Consider the following 22,455-nt stretch of genomic DNA (forward strand, 5'->3'; position numbering starts at 1 on the left):
ACATTATCAGCGTGGAGCGTTAAAGCGGCAAATTGAGTGTAAAACGAATGCAGGTGAAAACAATTGAGATCCTGGTCTGAACCCGCTCCAGTCATGGAAGTATGGGCAGATGTGAACTATGTCCCCAGGCCTAAAAAACAACTGTATGGGCCACACAGATGGTCGCTCCGGTTTTTATAGATTTGCCATGTGTTGTCCAGCCTTGACAACCCTCCCACAAGTCAGAAATAGTCAGGTATCTTTGTAAATATGAGGAACGGATATGAGTTTAGCGTTGATTGTTTGATATTTAATCTCTTTGCGGGGCTCGTGTCCTTGCCAGGAGCAAAGATGTGAGAGGGAAGGTGATGACAAAGATGGAGAGAGGAGAGAAATTCCAAAGCCAAAGTTGTCGAAATGATGCAGCTGCAAAAAAAATATATATCTAGATGATTTGGAGACAATAGAACAACGAATTACAGATATGAAAGCCAGATGGCAAGAAAGAGAATTACTCTGCCTTTGTTTTTCGTCTTTGAGTGATATCTGTATTTATTTCCCCAAGGTAATCCAGTGGGGAAACTCCTGGGACAGACTTTGCATTGGGAAATGGGTCTAACCGTGTCGGCCACCTTGTAAAGGAGCGTCCAGAGTTTAATTAGCTGCTGGAAATGTTTGCAGAGGTGTCACGCTAGAGGTGACAAGCGTCTGCGCCGTTTCTGTTTGGACGTTTGCACGGATGACACAACGGCGTTAATGCAAACCAGGAGGAAACAAAAAGCAAACAGAAGTCAGTTTAAATGACCTGGACCGGACTGGCTGCACTGGCCCCTTGATTAGTATGTTATTTCTATCCTCTGTCACTTTTGATCAGGGAGAAATAACAGCTATGGGTCTGGGCTTTCTGATTGCGAGACGTGGGCGGTCTGATTGGGAATTGCAGGCCGCATTGTTTACAGATAGATGGCGTTCCGGATTGGCATCAAGACAACGCCGAATCTTGCATGTGGCACTCTGCTTCTCCCATTCACGCGCTGAAACTCAGCCAAGCCAATCAGCTCTTTTTTTTTTCTTCTTAAATCACCATATTCATGTCGAGGACGTAAATATTCATGGACTCTGCGGCACACACCTGTGCACAGAGGTGACCCCTCCTGCCTGGATGAGACCGTATTCAAGTGGAAACACGGATGAAATGATTGCATTTGTAGCAAAAGTGAAAATTCTCTTGTTTTTTTGGCTTTTGTCTGGCGTGCATGACAAAAGCAGACATCCACTCTTGGTGTCCCTGGATGGGAAAAAGGGGGGTAAGAAAGACCTGAACAAGGACACAGAAATAATCATTGATCTAAGGAGAGCCCTGGTAACAGCACTGCAGAACGCACCACCCCTGGCTCACTCCCAGATCATAAAGAAGAGTGGGGAAACAGTGCCATCTGCTGGCTGCCGCTATTCCTCCGCGTCGTCCAACTGTCGGTACCTATAGCCCGTCAATGGTAAAGTTACTTCGAGTGTGTGAGCTCATGTATTTGCATGGCAGCATCCTATGGTGGTCTGTTGCATCTCAGCCAGGCGTTTGGCACCAGTATCAGTTTGTGAGTAAAGGTCAAAGGCGCATATGCATACTTAAAACCTGACAAACAGACACACACCATCTGTTCGGAAACACTTCAGTGGCTGCAGAACCGTGCGGTGTCTGGTGTGTGTGTGTGTGCACGTCTGCGTCCCACAACACAGGAGACAGTACTAGATGTGAAAATCTTGAGAAAATGACAGATTTTTCATTCAGGTTTTCCCCCTTTAGTCATTAGTTAAATGGAACTCTGGCAAAGTGATTAGGTGAAATGGCATTTGAAAAACATGCTTGTGTTGTTTGCCACAAAAGAAACCTTGACTGTTTCTTTTAAAACACCAGTTATTTCTATTTTTGCTCTATACAACATTGATTTTTTTCTTCTTCTTCCCACAGCAGTTGTCTCGACGCCTGCTGCTAAATTACTGATTTGATTAGCTTCGTGCTCGTTTATGAATAGGTAATCTTAATAAATGATTGATTAGAAAACTGAATAAATAAAGCATTTTTTACTAGCTTTCAGGCGCCACATTGAGACGTGACAAACTTCAAACTCACCCTCACTCACTAATGCAAATGTGCAATATGTCGGACCTCTGAGGTGCTCGGTGACCTGTGTCGGCGGGCCGACGCGCTGTCATAACATAACAAGCTAACTCGCGGGCTGATTAGCTTTTCAGCTAAGCTGTGCATCCCTTTGTCAGGTCTAGTGCAGGTCCAAGATGCCCTGAAGGTTCTGCCAACCGCACCCACCTGTCCAGTACCGGCAGCTAATGCCACCTGCGAGTGTGCACAAAAGACGTATGTTGCGCCACCCTTTCTTTTAGAGCCTGGTACGTGTCCGTTGGCAAACAATCTGTCTTGGGTTTTGTTTACCGAACGTGTGTGTGCAGAGGTGACAGGCCGGTGTGTCTACAGAAAATGTGGTAATAAGTACAGTTGACGGCTGTGTCAGGAGGCAGTGGGTGTCAACAGATAAAACTGTTTGTGTTTAGGCCCGGCTTTCACGACGCTGTCACTTCACTCGGCTCCCGCTTCCCTTCCTGTCACCTTGTGTCTTCCCCTTTATCTCTCTCTTCCCTCCCCTTCGCACTCCCTTTTTTATTTAGCTTTCTGTGCCTGTTTTATTTCCTTTGCCACCTGCACAGCCTCTGCTGAATTATTATTCTCTGCCTCGCCTTCCGTCTCCCGCCCCCACCCTTCCTTCTGGACATGCTCCGGCTCTGATGAAGCATGTCCGTCCACAGTGCCCCTGCGTGCGCGCGTGTGTGTGTGTTTATGATGATGCTGCTCTCTGCTAATGAAGCCCGTGTGCATTTTGGTAGCTGCTTGTGGTGTGTTGCGCAGCATGATGCGGCTGGTCTCTGCTGATGAAGCTTTTGTCTCGGTGTCCCTGCAGACCTTTGCTCATTACAGGAGGAGAGACAACTGCACAGCTTTGGCGAGAGAGATGGAGAGACACTGAAAATGGCAGCATGACATGAAGACCTCCGCTGTTTTTGGCTAAACCACTCGTAACCATTTAGTTATGCTGACTCCTCATCATCTGTTTTTGCATCGCTTATTAGTTGTGTGTTATGCTGCCTAAATTGCATTAATTGTAGTGTCATATGAAGAGTCAAACATCTATTAGAAACCTTGTTTGTAGCCATCCGCTCTGACTGGCCAGGCTTAAACTCGCTGCTTTTAATAGCAGCACAACAATCCCTCTGGAAATCTGAGTTTTCCAGAGGCGCTGCAGTCAGAAATGGCCAGGAAAAGATGTTTTGCCGTCAGCAGAGCGGAAAGAAATGCAACAGGAAGTGGCCGCGTCCTGAAGACAGAGCCTTAAAATAAAGGCAGATGACGCACCCACTTCCTGCGGCATGCTAGCCAAAACAGCTGCAATTGGGAGAGTTTTAACTGGCATTTAAGGCGCGCGATCATATCAATTGTCCACCGCTGATGCGTGTGTGGGTTTCACTCAAAATTTAAAAAAGTCTATACAACAAGGGAAGCGTTTCCCTTTGCTGTCATCAGTAGCCTCATATTTGTCATTGCAGCAACAAGTCTTGGATCCAGTTGATGGAGTGGTTCATCTTCTCTGCCCCTCCTCCTCCTCCTCCCCCTCCTCATCTCTCCCTCTGTAACTAATGTGTTGTTCCAAACATGCTGACAGAGTCAGCATGTAATGGCCTTAATATTGTTCATGCCGGAAAATGAGGGGAGCGAAGATAGTGCTGATTCCTGCTTTTTGTCCGTCTTTGTCTCTTTCCTCTCACTCACTTGCTACCGACTTACACGCGCTGCCGCCGCAGCCTTGCCTTGTGAATTTGTTTATTGCTTTCAATACAAGGGAAGAGAAGGGGCAGCTAATTAAAATTTAATGGAAATCGCACCACGGAGGCATGTTGACACACACATTCATTGATTACTAAAGCATTGCTCTTACAGATGGAGCTCTTGGCAGAAGCAGGTGGAAACTGGTCAAATTAGCATGATTCTGTGTGTGTGTGTGTGTGTGTGTGTGTGTGTGGAGATGGAGAGAATGAGCAGCATAAATAAAGAGTTTAAGGCAGGGACCAAGCAAAACAATTCTCGTTGTGCCTTTGTGAACAACAAGACGCAGGTTTCATTACCTCGCTCCATCTTGAAGGAATGAAAAGATGCGTTGGCACCTTTGTGTGTTGGTGTGTGTCGCTGAGGGGTTGTGTCTCCACGGCGGGTTCGCCCAGAGATTTTATTCTTATTAACGGCCCCTTACGCTGGTTTGCAAATGGCTTTCCGACTGCTGGGGTAATGAACTGTTTAAAAGTGTTTACAGCGCGAGCTAGCATCACTCAGACGTATACAAAGACAGACACGAGCGCTTTTGCACACGCACACTCCTCACTGCCAGCTGTCCTCACCAGACGCATCCATGCACATGCAGACACACACAGTCCTGTAACAGCACATTTCCTGTTGTGTTGTGAGGTGCAACACAACAAGGAACAACAAGAGGGATTTTGAGATTTCTTTTTTTGTCATTTTTAATTTGCCGACTGATTTGGGGGAGAGGGGAAGCAGGTTCGGACTCAAGTCTTGGTCCTGGGGCAGGACACGCCCTACACTTTAACATATGACCTGCAGTAAGTGGCGCCTTTCTTTCTCCCCTCGCCATCAGGCTAAGCATTGTTCTTCCTCCTGCTTTTCTCTCCAGCTGGTCTCTCTGTTCCCCCAGACTGCAGAGAAATCTCTAAACTTCATTCACACCATCGCAGATACGTCGTTTCGGCAATCAGCAGTCAGGGTTGTTGTTAATTTCCCTCCATGTGCATAATTTACTCATCTGCCAGATGGGCTTTCCTACTTTGAAGAAGCAGCTAAGATTTGCAACTTGTTGTACGAAAGGGAAAACTTTGTGTCCGTTCCTTTTCCAGCTTTTAAAGTCAGGTTAATGACGTTATTACATGATATTCTCCAGAAACCGTCCCATTAATAAGTGCAACACATTTAGAACATTGTTGTGGTGGAGTTTAAAATATTAAAAGCTGTTGAATTTTATTGCGTCCCTCATCGGCGAAGCCTTTTCCCCTCTCTCTGTTGGTTTATTGCCGTTTTTATTTTTTTGTTATTTCAGTATTTTCCCCTCGGATCGTATAATCAGTCGACTTCCCTCGGGGGTGCAGGTAATTGCTCCCTCTTGGGAATGGAGCGGAAATGTTTTCCAGGCTGAGTTTTGCCGCGGAGAGGTAAAAGCATTTAAACACATGGAGACGGCATCAGCGGCGCAGAGCAGGTTCGCGGCGCCTTTTATGATGAATGGTCATGAATTTTTCCCTTCTGTCTCGCCCCCAGTTAAAGAGGGACCCTCATCAATATTGACAAGCTTTGCCGTGAAATGAGCTTAGAGATGGAAAAATGAACAAGACCTTGGTGTGAAATCGAGAGCGCGGGATGGAGAGCAGGTGCGAATGCAAATCCTCCGCCAGCCAAGGTCATTATTTGTGAAAAGAAGGCCCGGATATGGATACCCCCCCCCCCCCTTCCCCGCGATATTCCTGACTCATCCTTTCAGTCATCACTCTTTTTCAGCAGGTTTAACACTCTGGGACAGGCGCTCCTCATTATCACCTCGTTAGCATCAAAAACTACCACCTCGAGAGGTGAAAAACCATCTCAACTATTACAGAGTATTGTGCTAATGTATTAGCTTTCAATATTAGCGAGCGAGCTAATGCTGTCAGTTTCATTTCAAGTTTTTACTGTGACGAATACACACATTTCTTGTGACTTTAACACCTGGTGTCTTGGTCAGCTATGACAGGCCAGCGACGTCCTCCTGCACTTTTTGCCGATCGTTCCGTGTCGGTGTGTTCTCTCTGGAATAGCCCAAAGTTCCCGCAGCTTCTAATGAAAGAGCTATTAATTCCGCAAACCTCCTGCCTCTTGTGGCTCTGTCAACATTTCATTAAAACGCTTTGTGTAGTTGGTAGCCGCTGAATGTTTCCTCTGTGCTCTCCGCTCCCGGTGGCGGCAGACTGAGGCTCTTGAAGTGCTTTTTAGTAAATTGGGCTTGACAGCAAGAGCAGTTTGACTTTTGTGTTTTCTCCTTTGTTCTCACCCCCCCCCCCTCCCTTTTCCCTGCACAAGAGAGCCTTATTATTTTTAACTTAGTTCCTTCTGTCTCAACTCAGGCAGTACTACGAGATGTTGTACAACACCGCCGATGAGCTGCTGAACCTGGTGGTGGACCAGGGCGTCCGCTACACCGAGCTGGAGTACATCAACGCCCTGTCGCTGCTCCATCGCAGCCAGACCGGCGTGGGAGACCTGAGCACCCAAAACATCCGTCTGCAGAGGCTGAAGGAGATCATCTGCGAGCAGGCTGCAATCAAACAGGCTTCAAAGGACAAGAAGATAACCACGGTGTGATGACATCAGCATATCTGTCACATGGGTGTCAAATGTTTGATTGGTCGACTGATCATTAAAGATTAGGCTGGAAAATCTGCTTTTCACAACACAATAGTTTCTTTATTCCTCTTGCATGCTGTCTGTTTTTCCTTTTATATTATTTTTATGCTTTTTTTTGTTGCTTGTTCCTGATCGGTTCTGGAGCCTCTCAGCGGTCCCCGGCGGAGGGACGCTAGTCCACCCTATTCGCTCCCACAGCTAATCTGCATCTTTTCCACTTTGAGAGCTAAAAAAGAAAGCCACCGCAACTCCCAACCATCCCCTGCTCACCGTCACTTCAGGCCAACGTCGGGGACGTTCTCCCAAACTTGGGCGCCATCTCATTTTCCTATTAGATCTACACTGCAGTTCTCAATTACACCTCCATCTCTCTCCTTTCAGCATCCCCACGGGCCTGCTGATTCATTCTGCCATAACAGATGCTAGATTAGGCTGTGAAAGAGGCCACATCCTCGGCCTGCTGCCAATTTGGCGGGCTCCCTAAAGATTCCGCTAGCTGACAATTGTGGAATATTTCTGCCTGCTAAAATCCTGTTAGTGTTTACCTGGTGCTGTATGTTTGGAACCGAGTCTGGAAGTTTTTCCCTTTCTTTTCTAATTCATATTCATTTCGGTAAATTAAAATCAAATGTTATCCAAGTCCGACGTGATGCTAATTCCCTCCCTTTTTTTGAGCTGAGGAATGTGAAGAGATCCATCACACAAGCCCCATAAAATGGGAAAACGAGCTATTCTAAGGGTTTTTTGGGGGGTTGGGACGCCCACCCACACGTCTCAGCTTTTAAAGTTAACTCCAAATAAACTTGAGTCGATCACAAAGGTTTCTTTCCCTGCTACAATCTGTGATTTTGGTTCATTAACTTTGGAGAGAAGTACTTAACGAGAGAAGGGGAAGGGAAACGGGAGACTTGTCAATACTTGGTGCCCGGCGCTGGTCTCCCAGAAGCCCACGCAGCAATCCATCATAATGACACATGGGCTGGAATCGATGGGAACCCAACCGCCGAGCTGCAGAGGGGCTCGCCCACCACTCCGAAATGTGCACTCACTGTAAAGTTCAAAATCTGCCTATTCAGCTCTTTAACTTCCTGAAATTACATAAATTTGGTCCTTGCCTCAGTTTTCATTGGTCATGTTATAGTATGCGTGTCCATGCACCGGCATTCTCATTCTCTGCAGTCTTTTTATTTTATATATTCTTTGCTTTGACGCTGCAAATTGTTGAAATTGTCATCAATGTGACTGCTAAGGGACATCTTGAATAAAATAAACTTTCCCATTCTGCTCGTGGCTGAAGTGACTGCATTAGCTATAGTGGGGGAGCCTCATGCAACAGATGTGGCGTACAGTAGAGTCAAATAAGCAAAGGAGTGTGTGTGATGTCGCCCTCTTTTCAAAGGTCACAGCTACAGAGCAGGCATTTCATTTGACCATTTAGTATTTGGTTCTTTATTACAGAATTAGAGTTCTTACTTTTTTCCCCGAATGGCGGGTAAAAAGTCACAACTTGATTTCCCAAGGATCAAGACCAACGGACTTTGATCATAAAGCAACCTACAATGATATGGAACCTTGCATTACCACTGCCTATATTCCAAACTATTAACTATTTATCCTCCATTGAAGGAAGACAACTCAGATCTCTCTCTCCAAGTGCCCGTGTTGTTTAAGATATTCAGAATTTAAGGATTATGGAAATCTCAATATTATTATTTATACGTGGCCAACCTAAAAGAAATGTTTTTTTAAAATATTTTTTTGTTTTTATTAAATTTTTGACATTTAAATAACGGCTCGTCGTTTCTCTTTTCTACATTCAAAACTACGTCTCCCACAATTCCTTTCGTTCGTCACCTGTTGCTTAGGGACCGATCGAAACTAACTTTTTTGTTGACTAGCGAGCCATTAACGTTACCGAACGTGGCTAATTCAACTCCTGCCTGATCCTGAAAGTACTTCGGGGGCTAAATGACATCATAAGAGGTATTTGTTCTCGTATTTTGACTGGAATGGAACAGTTTCCCCCACCGTCTCCAAGCTGCTGCCCCCCGGGGTCCCGCGGTGACGCCGGTGTCGCTGCGGAGCCCGGCAGCGGTGAGAGTCAAGGAAACACGGAGATGGAGGTAAGCTGGGAAGATGGTAAACCACAGCCTGTGTGTGTTATATGCAGTCTATATGGGAGCAAAATGCGTCATGTATGGATAATATTCACAGGGGATATGTAAGGATGTGATAAAACAAAGAAAAAGTGGAGTGATGCGTGTGTTTGTCTGCATGTCTGCATTGTGTGTTTATGTTCATTATGTCTGCAGAAGGATGGTGTTGTAACTGCTGAGATGGTCTCAAGCTGCTTGTCCAGCCTGGAACATGGTGTTACTGGGCTGAAACACACGTACCACTGTTTATCTTTCCCAGTAAGACACCTACACACACAGGAGCTTTTCTAACGTGCATTATTCACCACGCTGTCGCCTGTGCATTCAACATTTTAAGCATTGTGTGTTCTCTGCTGTAGAATAGGAATCTCAAGGACATCTCCATTTTATGCAATTACGGCCATCTGCAGAAGCTGGAAGTGCCACAGAATGAAATCAAAGGTGACCTGATCTTATTAACATCCTTTCCCTTTTCCATTCTTTTAATGACGACTGCGACTTGTGTGAATGTTTCAGATTTGTCCTGCGTCAGCCACATGCCACTTCTCGTTATCCTGGACGCTTCCCGCAATCAAATCTCCGACTTTTTTGGTTTCCAGCCACCCCAGAATCTCAAGGTAACGCGAGACCTTGAACTGACAGAATAAGTCCACGTTTGGCTTTCGGCCTTTTCTGTGCTATTCCCTCATGATGGGCCTGGATTTACATCTCCCCTCTGTAGTCACTCTGAATCTGCTTACAAGGCATTAACTGCCCTTGAATGACACTGGACCTGAGCGTATTTAAACATCTTTCCTGCACTCTGTGGATTTAGGCAGAGGATTTCTTAAGTGAGGTGCTGTGAAAACTGATGACTTTGCTCACTACTGTGCTCTCTCTCTCTCTCTTTCCAGGAGGTTAATCTTTCCCATAATCAAATGAAGAAAATGAAGGATTTGTCTGCGTTTTGTTGCCTTAGAAAACTCGATCTTGGCTGTATCCTTCCTGTATTGGGGTGAATGCATCAGTCTTTTCTCGTTCGATACGAGACACAAGGGCTTTGACTTGTCCGTCCTTAACATGTCCACTCTCAGACAACGGTTTCAGTGAGATCTGTGGTCTCAAGCACTGCTGCATGCTCACCCATCTTAACCTGGCGCACAACAAGATCTCTCGGATCAGTGGCCTGGACACTCTGCCGCTCACACACCTTTTCCTCGTAGGTTCACCTCTATTGCTGTCAAAACTATCTTCGAGGGCGTGCACTTTGACTCACCAGTATTCATGCTAGTGCAGCGGTTATTTATAGGGACGTGTGCCAGATTCCAGCAGTTTTATTTGCCCCCTAGTTTCTCCTTGTGAATTTCTCCTCAGGCCTGTTTTTGTAGTCAGTGAACTGTTGTTTGAGGAGCACCATATGGTCCAACAGCGGGTCTTTTCTCCCCATCTCTCCATTTGAGCTTATGTGGGTGGGGTTTGCACCCGTGTCGCTGTTTCCTCCTTGTTTCTCCTACCCGTCTGTGGCTTTGCTTCGGTGCCAGCGGCCGATGTTTGGGTGAGCTGGCGCCAGCAGACGCTCGCACCCGATCTATCCAGCATCCATCTCATCCCATCCCTGACCTTTCTTCCACACACGCCGCCTCCCTAAACAGGACGGACCTGTCAGACGGCCTGTTTCACAGCCCATCACAGCACTGACCTGGGGCTTTGTGGGACCAGCCCAGTCACCCACCCCCACTGACAGCAGACCTCTGCCAGACGGCATGCTTGGCAAGAGCTGGGTGAGGTGTGGCCAGACAGCTTGATAACAACTTTAGTCAGTAGAACAGAGTTAGTGGCAGCCTGGGGACCCTGACAAGGGTGGAAAGCTCAGGTCCGGTTGTTTGGTTGGTTAGCGTGCTGTGTTAGCGCCTCAACATCTGTTGGGCTGTCAGTCCTCACCTGTCAGGGTTTAGCAGAGAGAGGCAGGCCTGCCATTCAACTCGGCACTGCGGGGAAGAAGTGCATGCACCCCGCAGAGCGACCACAGCACCTTTAATATTTATGAGCGAAAATCAGCGACTGTGTATAAAGTAGAACTCCTTATGCCTGCATGCATATTCATGAGTATCATGTCCTTGCCGCTTTAAATACGCCCTCTCCCCCGTCAATATCAAGAGCGGGAACCAGCTGAAGGCCATTGAAGGGTTGGAGAACCTCAAGAGTCTGCAGGTTCTCGACCTGTCTTCGAACAGAATCACCAGTCTGTCCGGCCTTCAGACTCTCCGCCTCCTGTGCCGCATCAACCTGGAGGAAAACCTGGTACGGATCCGAGCGTCCCTCAGAAACAACACAGGTGTCAGCCTGCCACCTTTTTTGGGATTTGCACGCATAGAACTGTTTGTGGCTCGTTGCAGATTAGCGATGTCCAGGAGTGTAAACACATCCGTGACCATTACCTGTTGAGGGAGCTGAAACTTAGAGGAAATCCTGTGCAGGTAGTTCAGCGTCCTAAGAGGACAACCCTCACAAAATGGCCACGCAATGCTCGCAATAAGGTGTGTGATGGCGCGCATGTTCTGGATAGGAGCAACCAGATTACAGACTGGAAGTTGTCTTCCTTCTCCAACATCTCACTCTGCTGGATGAAGACACAGTCACGGTGGAAGAAAAGGTACCGTGCATATTTACTCATTTCAATCCAACTTTCAACGTTCGTGGGACTCACCTTTGAATTTCAGGTGTCTTCGGTCAACAAATATGACCCCCCGATGGAGCTGGCGGCCGCCAGGGATCACATGACCCACCTGGTTTATCAGATGATGCAACCCCAGGTGCTGTATGACAGGTTGGGACGGATATAAATTCTTTCTCTCTGCTGTGCCTACCTTCTCCCTTCATAAAAACAAAAGCGCGTCAGCACTTTTGTTGAAAACATTGATCATCAGCAAAGGAAATTCTGCCTCTACAGTCTAGTTTACCATTAAAGCGCATCCATAAGGGCCACGGGGCTCCTGGCTACAGGGCCCGTAGAGGGTGTCTTTCACAACTCTGTCAATGAGCCTGTGGCAGAATGAAGTTTACCTGCAAAATCGACATTTAACAGAAATCATTTCGAGTGTGTGTGTGTGTGTGTGTGTGTGTGTGTGTGTGTGTGTGTGTGTTTCCGAGCAGCACTCTGATTTGCGCTGCCTCGCCGTATCCGATGCTGGTTCTGACTGGTCCTCAGGGCTGTGGGAAGAGAGAGCTGACCCACAGACTGTGTCAGGATCTGGGGGAATACTTTGCCTACGGGTCAGTGTCGAATATTCCAATTTGAGAATCGACACGGCCTCTCCAGGTGGGTGTGACCGTATTCACGCTTGTGTTTGCGTCCACAGAACCTGCCACACCACAAGGGGGCCCTACTACGGCGAGGAGGAAGGCGTCGACTACCATTTCGTCAGCGAGGAAGAGTTTCAGCATATGATTCACATGGTGCGTTAGTTTTCCGCTTTTGACCTCTGGAGTCATTGAAAAGAAACTTTTGTGCTCAGACTCTCTTCTGTAATCTCAAATATGGGGTCCGCTTTTGTTTTTGGCCCGTCGCCACCCCCCACTCCCCCAGTCCTGATTGATTCCCAGTAGCCACGGCTTTGGGAACAGCTACAGTTCTCCGAAAGAAGCGGTTTGACATCAAAGGTCCTTCGTCTGAGGACACAATAATCTGTATTTCCAATCATCAGCTGAACTCAAATGCCACATTCAGACAGATGTAAGAAGACTTATTTACCCTCTGTCTGACATTTGGAGCCAAAATACTCTTACTTCCAGTAACAGAATTAGTCACTGAAATGGACCGATATTCATCAAAAGCTATTACTCTTTTTGTACCTCCTTGGTCAATTTGCTGTGTTCACTCACTGGCAATATTGAGATGAGATATTAAGATTATTAGTTTTACTTGGCTGGCTTGGTTTGCCTTTTACCCGCCAGTGTTTCATGTAACTAATGTTTTTAATTGAGATTTTAGAGGGAGCAGCTAGATGTCACTCAATGCGGGCTCTCGTGGCACTTTACACCCGCAGGAAAGGAGATCTTTTTAAAACAGCTTTGTAACTGGTGGAGACAGAGGCGTCTCCTGTTTTCCATATGATTCCTGCATTCAAGTTATGGTTTTTACTTTAAAAGGTCAGGGATGAGAAAGGGCTGCGTCAGGCAGCAAATCACAGCGAGAGCTCTGATGCGTTCATGTCATTTTGTCCCTCACGCAACAATTGGAGGGTCTCTCCTGCTCAATTGTGCCCGCTCTTCATGCTCTGGCCCCCGCACCTGTCACCTGCCCACTTCCCTTTGTCCCCTTCATCAGAGCTGCGTTTTCACTGTCAACACCACCTCTTGACCCAGCTGCTTCATGCAAAATCGTCCTTAATCAGCACTATTTGCTGCTTGTTTTACTCCATACAGTACACAAAGGCAACACCTGCTGTAATTTAGCATTTCAGGATGGTGATTCAGAAACATTGTTTGGAATATTCAGCTGGAAATTAAGAGTCATGGGTGTTTTAAATCCATGCCTGACTTCCAGAGGCAAAACGTATGTATATAATTACTAAAATAGTCATATTTATCATACATTTCTATTCTCTTCTGTATGCAGCTGACGTCAGATGCATGAGAAGTTTTTGTTAAACTGTTTGTTGCTTCTGGTTCTATTTGTGAATCTAAATACTCCTTTTGCTCTCTGATTGCTCTTTAGATGGAATGAGCTGCAATAATTCAGAAATGAGGGTCATTAAGACCATACAGGACAGACCAATTGAACTAAATTTGCTGTGCGTGATTACAGATTTTTACAGGAATAATCTTGCTTGGACTCATAACAAATCATTTCAGTTGTGTTCGGCTCAATCAGACGCTGTCAGAGGTTGTGAGAGGTTCTATTAACGGTTGGGCGACATGTAGGTTTTGTGTTTGCCCGTCAAGCTGCACGAGAGTAGAAAAAGCGCTCCTTTAAAGGTTCTTTTATTCCCATTTTAGGGTAAATTTATCCAGACTATTCAGTATGGGGGTCACATGTACGGCCTGAGCAGAGATGCCATAGAGGATGTAGCCAGAGAAGGGCTAGCCTGCTGCGTGCATATGGAGCTAGAGGTGCGTATGGAGGGGGGAAAGGGTATTTCAAGCTGATGTGATCAGAAATGCTCTTTCTAACAGTGCTGCAAACTGTGTGTTGCTGCAGGGTGTGCTCAGCCTGAAGAAGAGCTGCTTTGAGCCTCGTTACATCCTACTCATCCCCACCCAGGTGGAGAGCTACATTAGCCGCCTGAGCAGCCGCGGTCTCTACACGCCGGCACAGATGAAGGCAGCGGTGTCACGTATAGAGCTTTACGCCGCTACCAACAGGCAGCACCCGGGGTTCTTTGACTGCGTTATTCCCACCAGTAGGTCGCAAAGGAACTCTTTCACAATAACAGCAAATATATCCATGAATGTTGCTTGATGGTGGGATCGATGATTTCGGCGTGCAGCTCAGCGAACCCTATGGCTCTTGGTAAGCAGGGAATTTCAAAGCCTCTGTTTGCTTCACCAGCAGTTTGTCATTTCCGCACCTGGAAGACCCCTCCACCCCCCCAAAAAAATTGCCCTCTTACTCTGGCTTAACGCGTGTCACTGGAGTATTTTTAGATAAATGAATACACTTCACTAAAATCCATACAGCACACTTTCAGTCCAATTACCACGTGTATTAAGGGCAGAGAGCTGCGGAACATCAGTGTTTATCATCCCCTCATGAAAGCACTCAGACATGTTAGCCGTTTCCTTAATGAGGTGAACATACAGGCAGCGTGGAACCTCATCACTTTATGCACTGGTAGAAAGCACCTCATTACACTGAGGTCATCATCCTCATATCTTTGATTCATTAGTGTTTGATGGGAGATGCATTGGCCCCATCCACAACCAGATGTGTGTGTGTGTGTGTGTGTGTGTGTGTGATTAGATGATTTGGAGGAAGCCTACCAGAAGCTGAGGCGGGTAATGAATGAGTACCTGAAGATCAAGCAGCAGGAAGAGACAGAGAAAAACAACAGCACGTCTCCCAACAACACCCCCTCAGGTGCACATTTATCCACTCAACTCCTAACGCATGTCTTTTTTTATTCTCTAAACCAAGGGTGGGCATCGAGGGCCGTATCCAAGCCAGACTTTCTGTCTACAGGTAAACACTTTGACCTGGGGTTTCATTTACCTTGGTGAAAACGTTTAGGATGAAATCCCGGCTTGAATTTAACCCTCGAGGAATGGATTTGACCTCCTCTGATGGGCAAGTCCAATCCATAAAGGCTGGAATCCAGTCTGGTTTTGCATCCTACCAGGGAGAAACCACTTTCACCAGGGTAAATGGAACCCCAGGTGAGTGTTTACCTGTAGGACAGAAAGTCTGGCTTGGATACGACCCTGGAGGACTGGATTTGCCCACACATTCCTTCCACGTTCACATTGCAGCACAATAATAGCTTAACGCCTCCAATATGTTGTCTGTTAAATTGAGAACTTTTTTTTAGGTCACGAGCCCGAGTGGAACCCACTTTCACCCCAGTTCAGGCCAAATTTAGACGCCCTGAGTCGTGAGAAAAGCCCCGCTGTGAGTCAGTAATAAATAAACCCCATATAATGGTTCCCAGACTGTAGGAGGAGATGTCACCTTCACCTCACCGTTCCTCCGTCTCCTCTTTTCTGGTCTGCAGGAGCTCGCTTCCATCAGCAGGCGTGAGCAGCACGTGAGAGAGGCAATAGTGGGAAAGAGTCCGGGGGTCTACAGCCAGCGCCCCCCCAGGTTCATTAGAAGCAGCGGGCCCTTGTCTGCACTCCACTTCCTAATTTCAAGTGGCCGCCCTCAGTCGGTCCAAATTGGTTTAATAGGTGCACTCGTCCTAACTGCGTTTAGACGGTTTGTTGGAGTCGGTCTTTGACCTTGATGCTGAAGTGGCAGGTGCCGCCATCACTCACGTGCAGCCAAACCCTCCACTTCTGAAAAAACTGAGCCTCAAAGACCAACCAAAGACTTTTTTTGTATTTTCCTGAATTTCCCAACTGTGGATTTGCTGCCTTCATTTAGTCCTGCTGAGGAATTTAGCTGCAGGCTGAGTTATTTGGAATCGCTTGACTGTTCCAATATTCTGGCGTTTAAATATTCCACTTCAGCAAATATCCTTTTACTACACTTATAATCAATAATTTACTAACAGATTATGCAGAAGCGCAGCCAAAACTGGTTCAAACTTCTCCTCAAAGTTCTTTTTTTTTATTCTATCATTTTTCAACATTAAATAATGGATTTATAATGGAACATAAATAATGTTTTTTTTAATATTTAAAGACTTTAGATATCATTGACATGAGTGACTTCTGCTAACATGTTTCTACATTCATTTTACACAGATGACAGGTTTTAATGCTTTATTTCTTCTGTAATAGTCGTATAATGTTAGATAGAAATGGTGGCCGTTGCACATCTGTTTATAAGGACAGAGCAGTATAAAATGGCTTTTTGAATTTTGCCCAATTTTGTTTCCTTCAGGTCTTCCCAAACAGCCCCGCTGTACTGTCTCGATCTGATTGTCCATCAGGGCGAGGACGTCAGGTGAGAAACCCCATAATACACACAATATTCAAGGAGGAGAAACAGAGGAGGCGTCACACTGACACAATAATCTGTCACTTCTGAGATTCTGCTGTAGATCTGGGTCTTATTTCTGCCTCAAATGGATGTAAATATGTCAACTTTTTTCAATATTTGGTAAAAAAACACACAAATGAAGTGCTCAGATTGAAAGTTGCCTTTGGAGGCCACGTTTCTTCAGACATGTCGAACATGCTGAGAGGCTGCAAGTCCCGTCGTCACCTCTGGGAGACAAATCTCCTCCCGTCTGTTTTCTTAGCATTACACAGGACTTCAGAGTTCCTCCAGGATTCCACAGATCCTGATGGCATCTTCATCAGATCTGCTGTCACTTAGTTTTCGATCAGCCGAAGGTCTTGTTCTTGTTGGCGTTTGTTAGCTTCATAGGTCATTCAGTCTAAAACAAATGACTCAGGCGGTTTATTTGTGTGTGTGTGTGTGTGTGTGTGTGTGTGTGTGTGTGTGTGTGTGTGTGTGTTTTTAGTCCTTCTGCTCTTGCGTCCGTGAGCACCTCAGATGAAGCCCCTGCCAGTTCCCCTCCGTCTGTTCCCAGTTCAGCCAGAGCCTTGTCTGCTTTCGTGGACCCATTAGACATGTGTGTCCTTGGACACACCTTGGAAGTGCTCAAAGGTTATTTTGAAACCATATTTGCCTCCTCTCATACCCGTTCCATCTAAAAATGGGCTACTCTGATTGTACGAACAGGCCAGTCTCCTGAAGCGCCCCATCCAGGCTCTGATCAGCCAGCAGCGGACACCTCCGCCTCCTCAGACGGACCTCCAGCATCTAAAGTCATGGCTGTCCTGCCGCCGATCCCCGCGGGGCGTAAGACCCCAGCAGTGCCCGGCGTGGCTCCTGACACGGGGTTAGCTTTGCAGTAGATTTAAGAACTGTAAACCCGTAAACCCCACATGCTTGTCCTGTCAACACTTCCCCTGTGATCTCTCCCTCGTGTCTTAGCTTGCACAAATCTTTGATTTTGTTATACATGACAGCTGACGACTGAGAATTTAGATAATTATAGGCAGAGATCTGCCAAACAAGTTTAGTACAGTAGAAGCTTAAATAAACAGCTTTTGTCCTTCTATACTGCTATAATCTCATGATTCTATGGCCTGCTTTGTGTTAGCAACCACAGGTGCACCTAAGGAACCTACACTTTCCACGCACACACACACCACCTGGTCATCCATCACTGTCTGTATTCCACTCAGGCAACAGATGTTGCAACCCTGTCATAATTCTTTGACAGGCTTTTCTGGGCCCCTGGCGTCTAACCCACTTACCCCGCAGCCTGTACCTCATCAACACCTACAAGAACATTTCTCTCAATGTATGTAGTTGGTTGCAGGCTGAGACATTAAAAAAGCTTTGTACTCTTTTAAAGAGACGTAAACCAGGCCTTTGCTTGTGTTTGCAGTGCATTTTTAATGCCTCCATGCCCTTTTTATCCGCTGGTTGTCATGACTACAGCTGCAACTGTTGCCTGATTTGATTAAGAAACGTTTAACCGGACGCATTTCTACGTTTGCACCCTTTTCTATGCATCATAACTCCCCTCCACACCATTTACAGTCGATTAAAGAGCATGTGATATGCGTTGGCTAGCACGAGCGGCTGCTAACGAAGGATAACTTCACACGCTTTGACTAAGAGAGCTGTATTTATTCAAGGAGATGTTTCTCCGAGCAGCCTGAGACTGACAGATTCACTCAAAGCAACAGCTCGTGAAAGGTCCTGTAAAAATAACTGGGAGGAGAGAAGGAGGGTGATGAGGTGGGGAATGGACTCGAAGAACGGCTGTGAAAGTACAATTATATGCTACAGGAGTAAAGCTGGAGAGTTAGAGGGAGGGGCGCGACGACTCCCGCTTATTTCCAATCATAACATACATTCCTCGAGACTTGAACCGATATTCATCTCTAATAATTACCTTCTGTGTGTATGCCGGAATTATCACTTCATGAACTGACTCATCCTGGTGAAATTAAGAACTAATCAGCAGGTTTGCGTCAGTAACTCGCGTTGGAGTCGATCTGCCTCGACACTCCGAGAACATGCTGATAGTGTCAGACAATGAGATAGTCCCAGGTGTTTGGGTTTATGCTGAGCTTGCAGTTTTGGTGGTGGGATGCGGCACGGCGTGTCAGGACACCCTGGGTGACTTGCCTTCCTGATGCGGGACGTTACCGAAAGTGCTGCGCATTTGTGCTCGGATGGGCTTTGATTTGTACGGGCCGTGGGTGACGAAGCCGCTCGTGCTCGCCACGCCTCGGCTGTTGCCAGGGTTTGACTTTGCAGCTGTTTTCTCGAGCACGTCATCCTCAACTGGACACATCCCCATCCTTCTAAATATCACAAACTCTTCCCGCCAGCTTCCCTAATTTCCTTTCCTCTGCGTAGAGGATGCAGGCGTAGGTCAGCGAGGCGATATAAGGAAAGCTTAAATAACACACACACACATACCTCTGCATTAACTCTGCCGCAATGATGTGGCACTGCGCTCAGTAACTATGGCAACGGCACTCTGCATTGCACCTCCCTCTCTTTCAGCCCGCGCACGTGCGCTCGAGCCTCCTCCCTGCGTTCCCCGTGGACAGATTAATTCCCTGCCAGATTCTTTCCTTGTCAACTCGCTGAAACAAAAAGTTTCAGTTTTAATTAGTTTGGTGCAGTGTCTCGCTTCATCTATCTATCACTCCGGCTCCCTCCCCCTGTTTGTCCCCTCCTTCACTCTCCCTCTTGCTTTCTAGTGTAATTAAAGACAGTCAGCACAGATAATAGAACCATAATAGTGTGTAATTACAATAATCAATACACAGCGTATAGTAAGGACATTGCCATTCATCAATATGCAGACAGGAGCCGGGCAGTTTCAGTCGGTCGTTTGGTAATGTGTCCTGCAGGTCTTCAAGGTTAGCTTAGCATAAAACACCTGGAAAACTGCTAGCCGACGTGCTAATCTGTTCCCTTTAAAAGTGCTGACAGACCTGCTTTGTGACACTTTTATTTCATTCTTGTGCTAAGCTAGGCTAGCCTACTTCCTGGCTCTAAGCTACAGAACTAGTGTATTTGGGGGTCTATTCAGAATAATAATAAACTCTGCTTTTATTAGTCTTTGTTCTGGAGTCCATGTGGATGGTTGCCATAGTTCCTCCGTTGCTTTTCCATACGTGTTGTGGCATCTGCCCTCACATTCTTCAGAACATGAAATCTGAAGACTGCCTGTCATACATATTTATGACGCGCGGTTTCAAGGTAACACCAATCTGTCATTTGTTCTGTATCTAATCTGACCCGGACAGACACGAATACTCTCATCGGATTGGCCAACTGACGCATGTGAACATGACACAGTATTCCCTGTGTCGGGATGTTTGCTAGGCTCTCAACCACCCATTCAAGTTGCGTCTGGCTGGATCCCTCAGGCTGTCTGTCCGGCGATGGCAGATCCCATTAGATAGACGTGGGACAGGCCTCGACAGATACCCTTACTGGAACAATACTGCCCCCTCCAGGGTGGGCTGACCTCACCTGGCAACCTGCGAATGGCCGCCTGAGGGGAACGATAAAGAAGAAATTACAGCTTTTAAGGCAGGTGGGATTTTTACCGCCCAGCCTTGCAAGTGCGTGCGCGAGGTGATAAAGTGCCGACGTGCAAACGAACACACATACTTATTTCATATTTTCTTTCTTTTTTTTTAAAGACTTTTGACCTTTAAATAGACTGTCAGCGTTCCGGAGGGTGACGACAACCGTTTATAAAGCCTCTCTTTCCTTTTGCGATCAACAAAACCCTCCGTATTTCTCCACCTTTCTGGAAATATTTATGCATTTATGTACCTATATGTGAATGCACACTTGCTAATTTCACATATATATCACACGTGTTCCTCTGGCAGAGTGTAAACACGCAAAAGAGCATGAAATGATGGCAGTATGTTACCATTTAACCACCATTATTGGTTCTTTTAGAGCATCTAAGGGGTGCCTTCAAAGGATATAACGTACAAATTTGGGAGGCTTTCGTTCTCTCCTCCCTCCACAAGTGTCCTTGTTCCTGTTGTTGCCATCATCTCCTGGCTCCCACTTTAGAAATAATAACCTTTATTTGTTGGGGGGGTCTTTTCACATTATTATTCAGGAACTATTGCTGTGCAGCCATTTTTCCTTGAGCCTCCTCCATCTGTGCATCCCTCCAGCACCGGCACACTTGAATTTCCTCGACGTAGCGCCCACAGAAAGCAGCGAGCGCCTCCAACTATGCAACAAATTATTATCTGTTTCCTCACTCCACAGTGCCAAGAATATTAATTTCCATCAAAGAGGGGTATTTTGGAGGGCACAAACTGTGCAGAGAGGGGATTACAGCCCAGGGAGGTGAGCCAGAGGTGCGTGACGGGGACAAAGGTCATGCGACGCTTATAGGGACCCCTCTGAGGTCCTCCACTCCACCGCACTGATGTGGTTACATGTGGCAGGCAGCAGCTTTCGTTAGATCAGGACGCCATGCAGAAGCAGCGTTTGTTCTCAAACCGCTCTCAAGGTCAGTCGATGGCCGGCGTACCTGCGGAGAAATGTGGAGGGGCGGGGAAAAAAGAAAAAGTTCTGAATCATGCCGCAGTGTTTTCATTTTCCACGTTGCTGAACCACGTCCCCCCCACCCCCCCACCCCCCTGCTCCTCCTCCGCAGCGCTGTCGGCGGTTAATACACCGGAAAAACAAACGAAACGCGAAGGAAAAAGGAAGGTTTTTTTTATGCAAACATTCACTTTTGGTGTCTCAGAACACGCCTGTCTTCCATCCCGTCCAGTATGCTGCTGCACAGCTCCAGTGCCCTGCTCCCTGCAGACTTGTCTCTGCCTGTGTGTGTCTGTGAGAGCCCTCAGCCGTGCAGCGTTACACAACACAGGATGACACATTCCAGCGAGTTCACTGCCTGACTGATGGAGGGAAAAACTCTCCGGTTTCAGCGATGAGGTCACCCTGGCTAATGTCTGGCAAATACCTGGTGAGCTCACACCCCGGATTTTACGAGATATTCTGTTGTCCTCCTGTAAGTAAACAAGTGAAAAGCTGACAACGGCGTATTTTAGCCAAGGCTGAGTTCACACCTTTCCTGTGGTTGCCTTCCTGTTTAGCCAGCAAATGTGTAAAACCGCAGTTAGGTGTATTATCTTCTGTATTGTGCACATTTTTTGTATGAGCAATTTTCCCAGTATGGCCTTTGGGGGGGGGGGGTCTATAATTTTCATTTCATTGTCGCTTATTTGCTTTGCTAAGTTCAGTTTATGTCTTTTTTTTTAAAAGAATATTGCATTTCCCACTTGTTTTATTACCTGATCCTGCAATAATCCATTGCTGTTTCTCCATGTTTGCTCCCAGTATGAGAGTCCCCCCTCACACACACACACACACACACACACACACACACACACACACACACACACACACACACACACACATCCCATGAAGCAGCTTTGACCTGAAGCCTTCATCCTGCCTGCAAGGAAGCCAAACACCCCCTCTTCAGTATTTGCGGTTACAACACGACATATTAGAGCAACTAACACGTGTTTTAGCGGAGTCACTCTCCAAATTGAAATAAATGCTTCACAAATAAAGGTTAAAAGAGATAAAGGCCCTAAAACTGGAATGAAATCCAGTGTAATAGTGATACTCAGAGGGTGTTAAATTGCAAATACCTTTCAGACATAAAGTAAAAATAGGTTGTTAATCACTGTGTGGGCTTGACATCTGCCTGCTTCTGCTAGATTTGTCGCAAGATTTGGAAAAAATTATGTGAAAACAGGGTGAGGAGGCCATAAATTACACGAGATGTGTGACGTAACGCAGTTTCTCGGTAGTTGTCACCATAAATATGACACGTGGGACATGCGTACAGGTGCTTCATCCCAGTGCGGCTGCACACCCGAACCAGCTGCCTGCTCCAATCCCAATCTTGGCTCATTAAAGCAGGATAAGGCTCAGCTGAGCAGCAAATGTAGAGAATTGTGAGTCTCCCTACGATCTCCTTCAGCCTGATAAGGTTTGGGAGCGAACGGTGTCTGATTCCAACAAACCTGTGTTTTACCAGGGATCGTAGGGACCAGCCGACCCCGGATCGGCTTTTCTCGCCACGAGAGCACAAACCAGAATGCTGGATTCCGCTAGCGATGCCGGAG

General features: G+C 46.6%; 2 protein-coding genes across 3 annotated transcripts in view; both read left to right on the forward strand.

Annotated features, from left to right (window-relative positions):
- The window catches only part of exoc4 (exocyst complex component 4), a 69,006-nt gene extending 61,232 nt beyond the window's left edge, over positions 1-7,774 (forward strand). The window contains exon 21 of the mRNA XM_057023132.1: positions 6,211-7,774. Within this exon, the coding sequence (XP_056879112.1) occupies positions 6,211-6,448 (238 nt within the window). The 3' untranslated portion in view covers positions 6,449-7,774. The remainder of the gene's footprint in view (positions 1-6,210) is intronic.
- Positions 7,775-8,338: 564 nt separating this feature from the next.
- Positions 8,339-17,357, forward strand: lrguk (leucine-rich repeats and guanylate kinase domain containing). Of its 2 annotated transcripts, none has more exons than XM_057023134.1 (20): positions 8,339-8,613; positions 8,803-8,904; positions 9,006-9,087; positions 9,163-9,263; positions 9,540-9,621; positions 9,720-9,844; positions 10,783-10,926; positions 11,022-11,102; positions 11,192-11,278; positions 11,346-11,452; positions 11,779-11,898; positions 11,985-12,081; positions 13,624-13,737; positions 13,826-14,027; positions 14,588-14,704; positions 15,153-15,232; positions 15,336-15,424; positions 16,169-16,231; positions 16,755-16,900; positions 16,976-17,357. In XM_057023134.1, exons 1-20 carry the CDS (start codon positions 8,500-8,502, stop codon positions 17,149-17,151), a joined length of 2,229 nt encoding a protein of 742 aa, XP_056879114.1. In that variant the 5' UTR covers positions 8,339-8,499; the 3' UTR covers positions 17,152-17,357. The 2 variants fall into 2 exon arrangements, with proteins under 2 accessions (XP_056879114.1, XP_056879115.1); XM_057023135.1 differs by having other exon boundaries at positions 9,011-9,087.
- Positions 17,358-22,455: the final 5,098 nt, after the last annotated feature.

The sequence above is a fragment of the Takifugu flavidus genome, chromosome 22, assembly GCF_003711565.1.
Source record: "Takifugu flavidus isolate HTHZ2018 chromosome 22, ASM371156v2, whole genome shotgun sequence".
Taxonomy (NCBI): domain Eukaryota; kingdom Metazoa; phylum Chordata; class Actinopteri; order Tetraodontiformes; family Tetraodontidae; genus Takifugu; species Takifugu flavidus.

Excerpts from the sequence above, each read along its gene's own strand:
- lrguk (XM_057023134.1), top strand. The coding sequence starts at position 8,500 with ATGGAACAGTTTCCCCCACCGTCTCCAAGCTGCTGCCCCCCGGGGTCC. Across the intron at positions 11,279-11,345 it reads CAGTCACGGTGGAAGAAAAG|GTGTCTTCGGTCAACAAATA; the intron begins GTACCGTGCATA and ends TTTGAATTTCAG. Across the intron at positions 12,082-13,623 it reads TTCAGCATATGATTCACATG|GGTAAATTTATCCAGACTAT; the intron begins GTGCGTTAGTTT and ends TTCCCATTTTAG.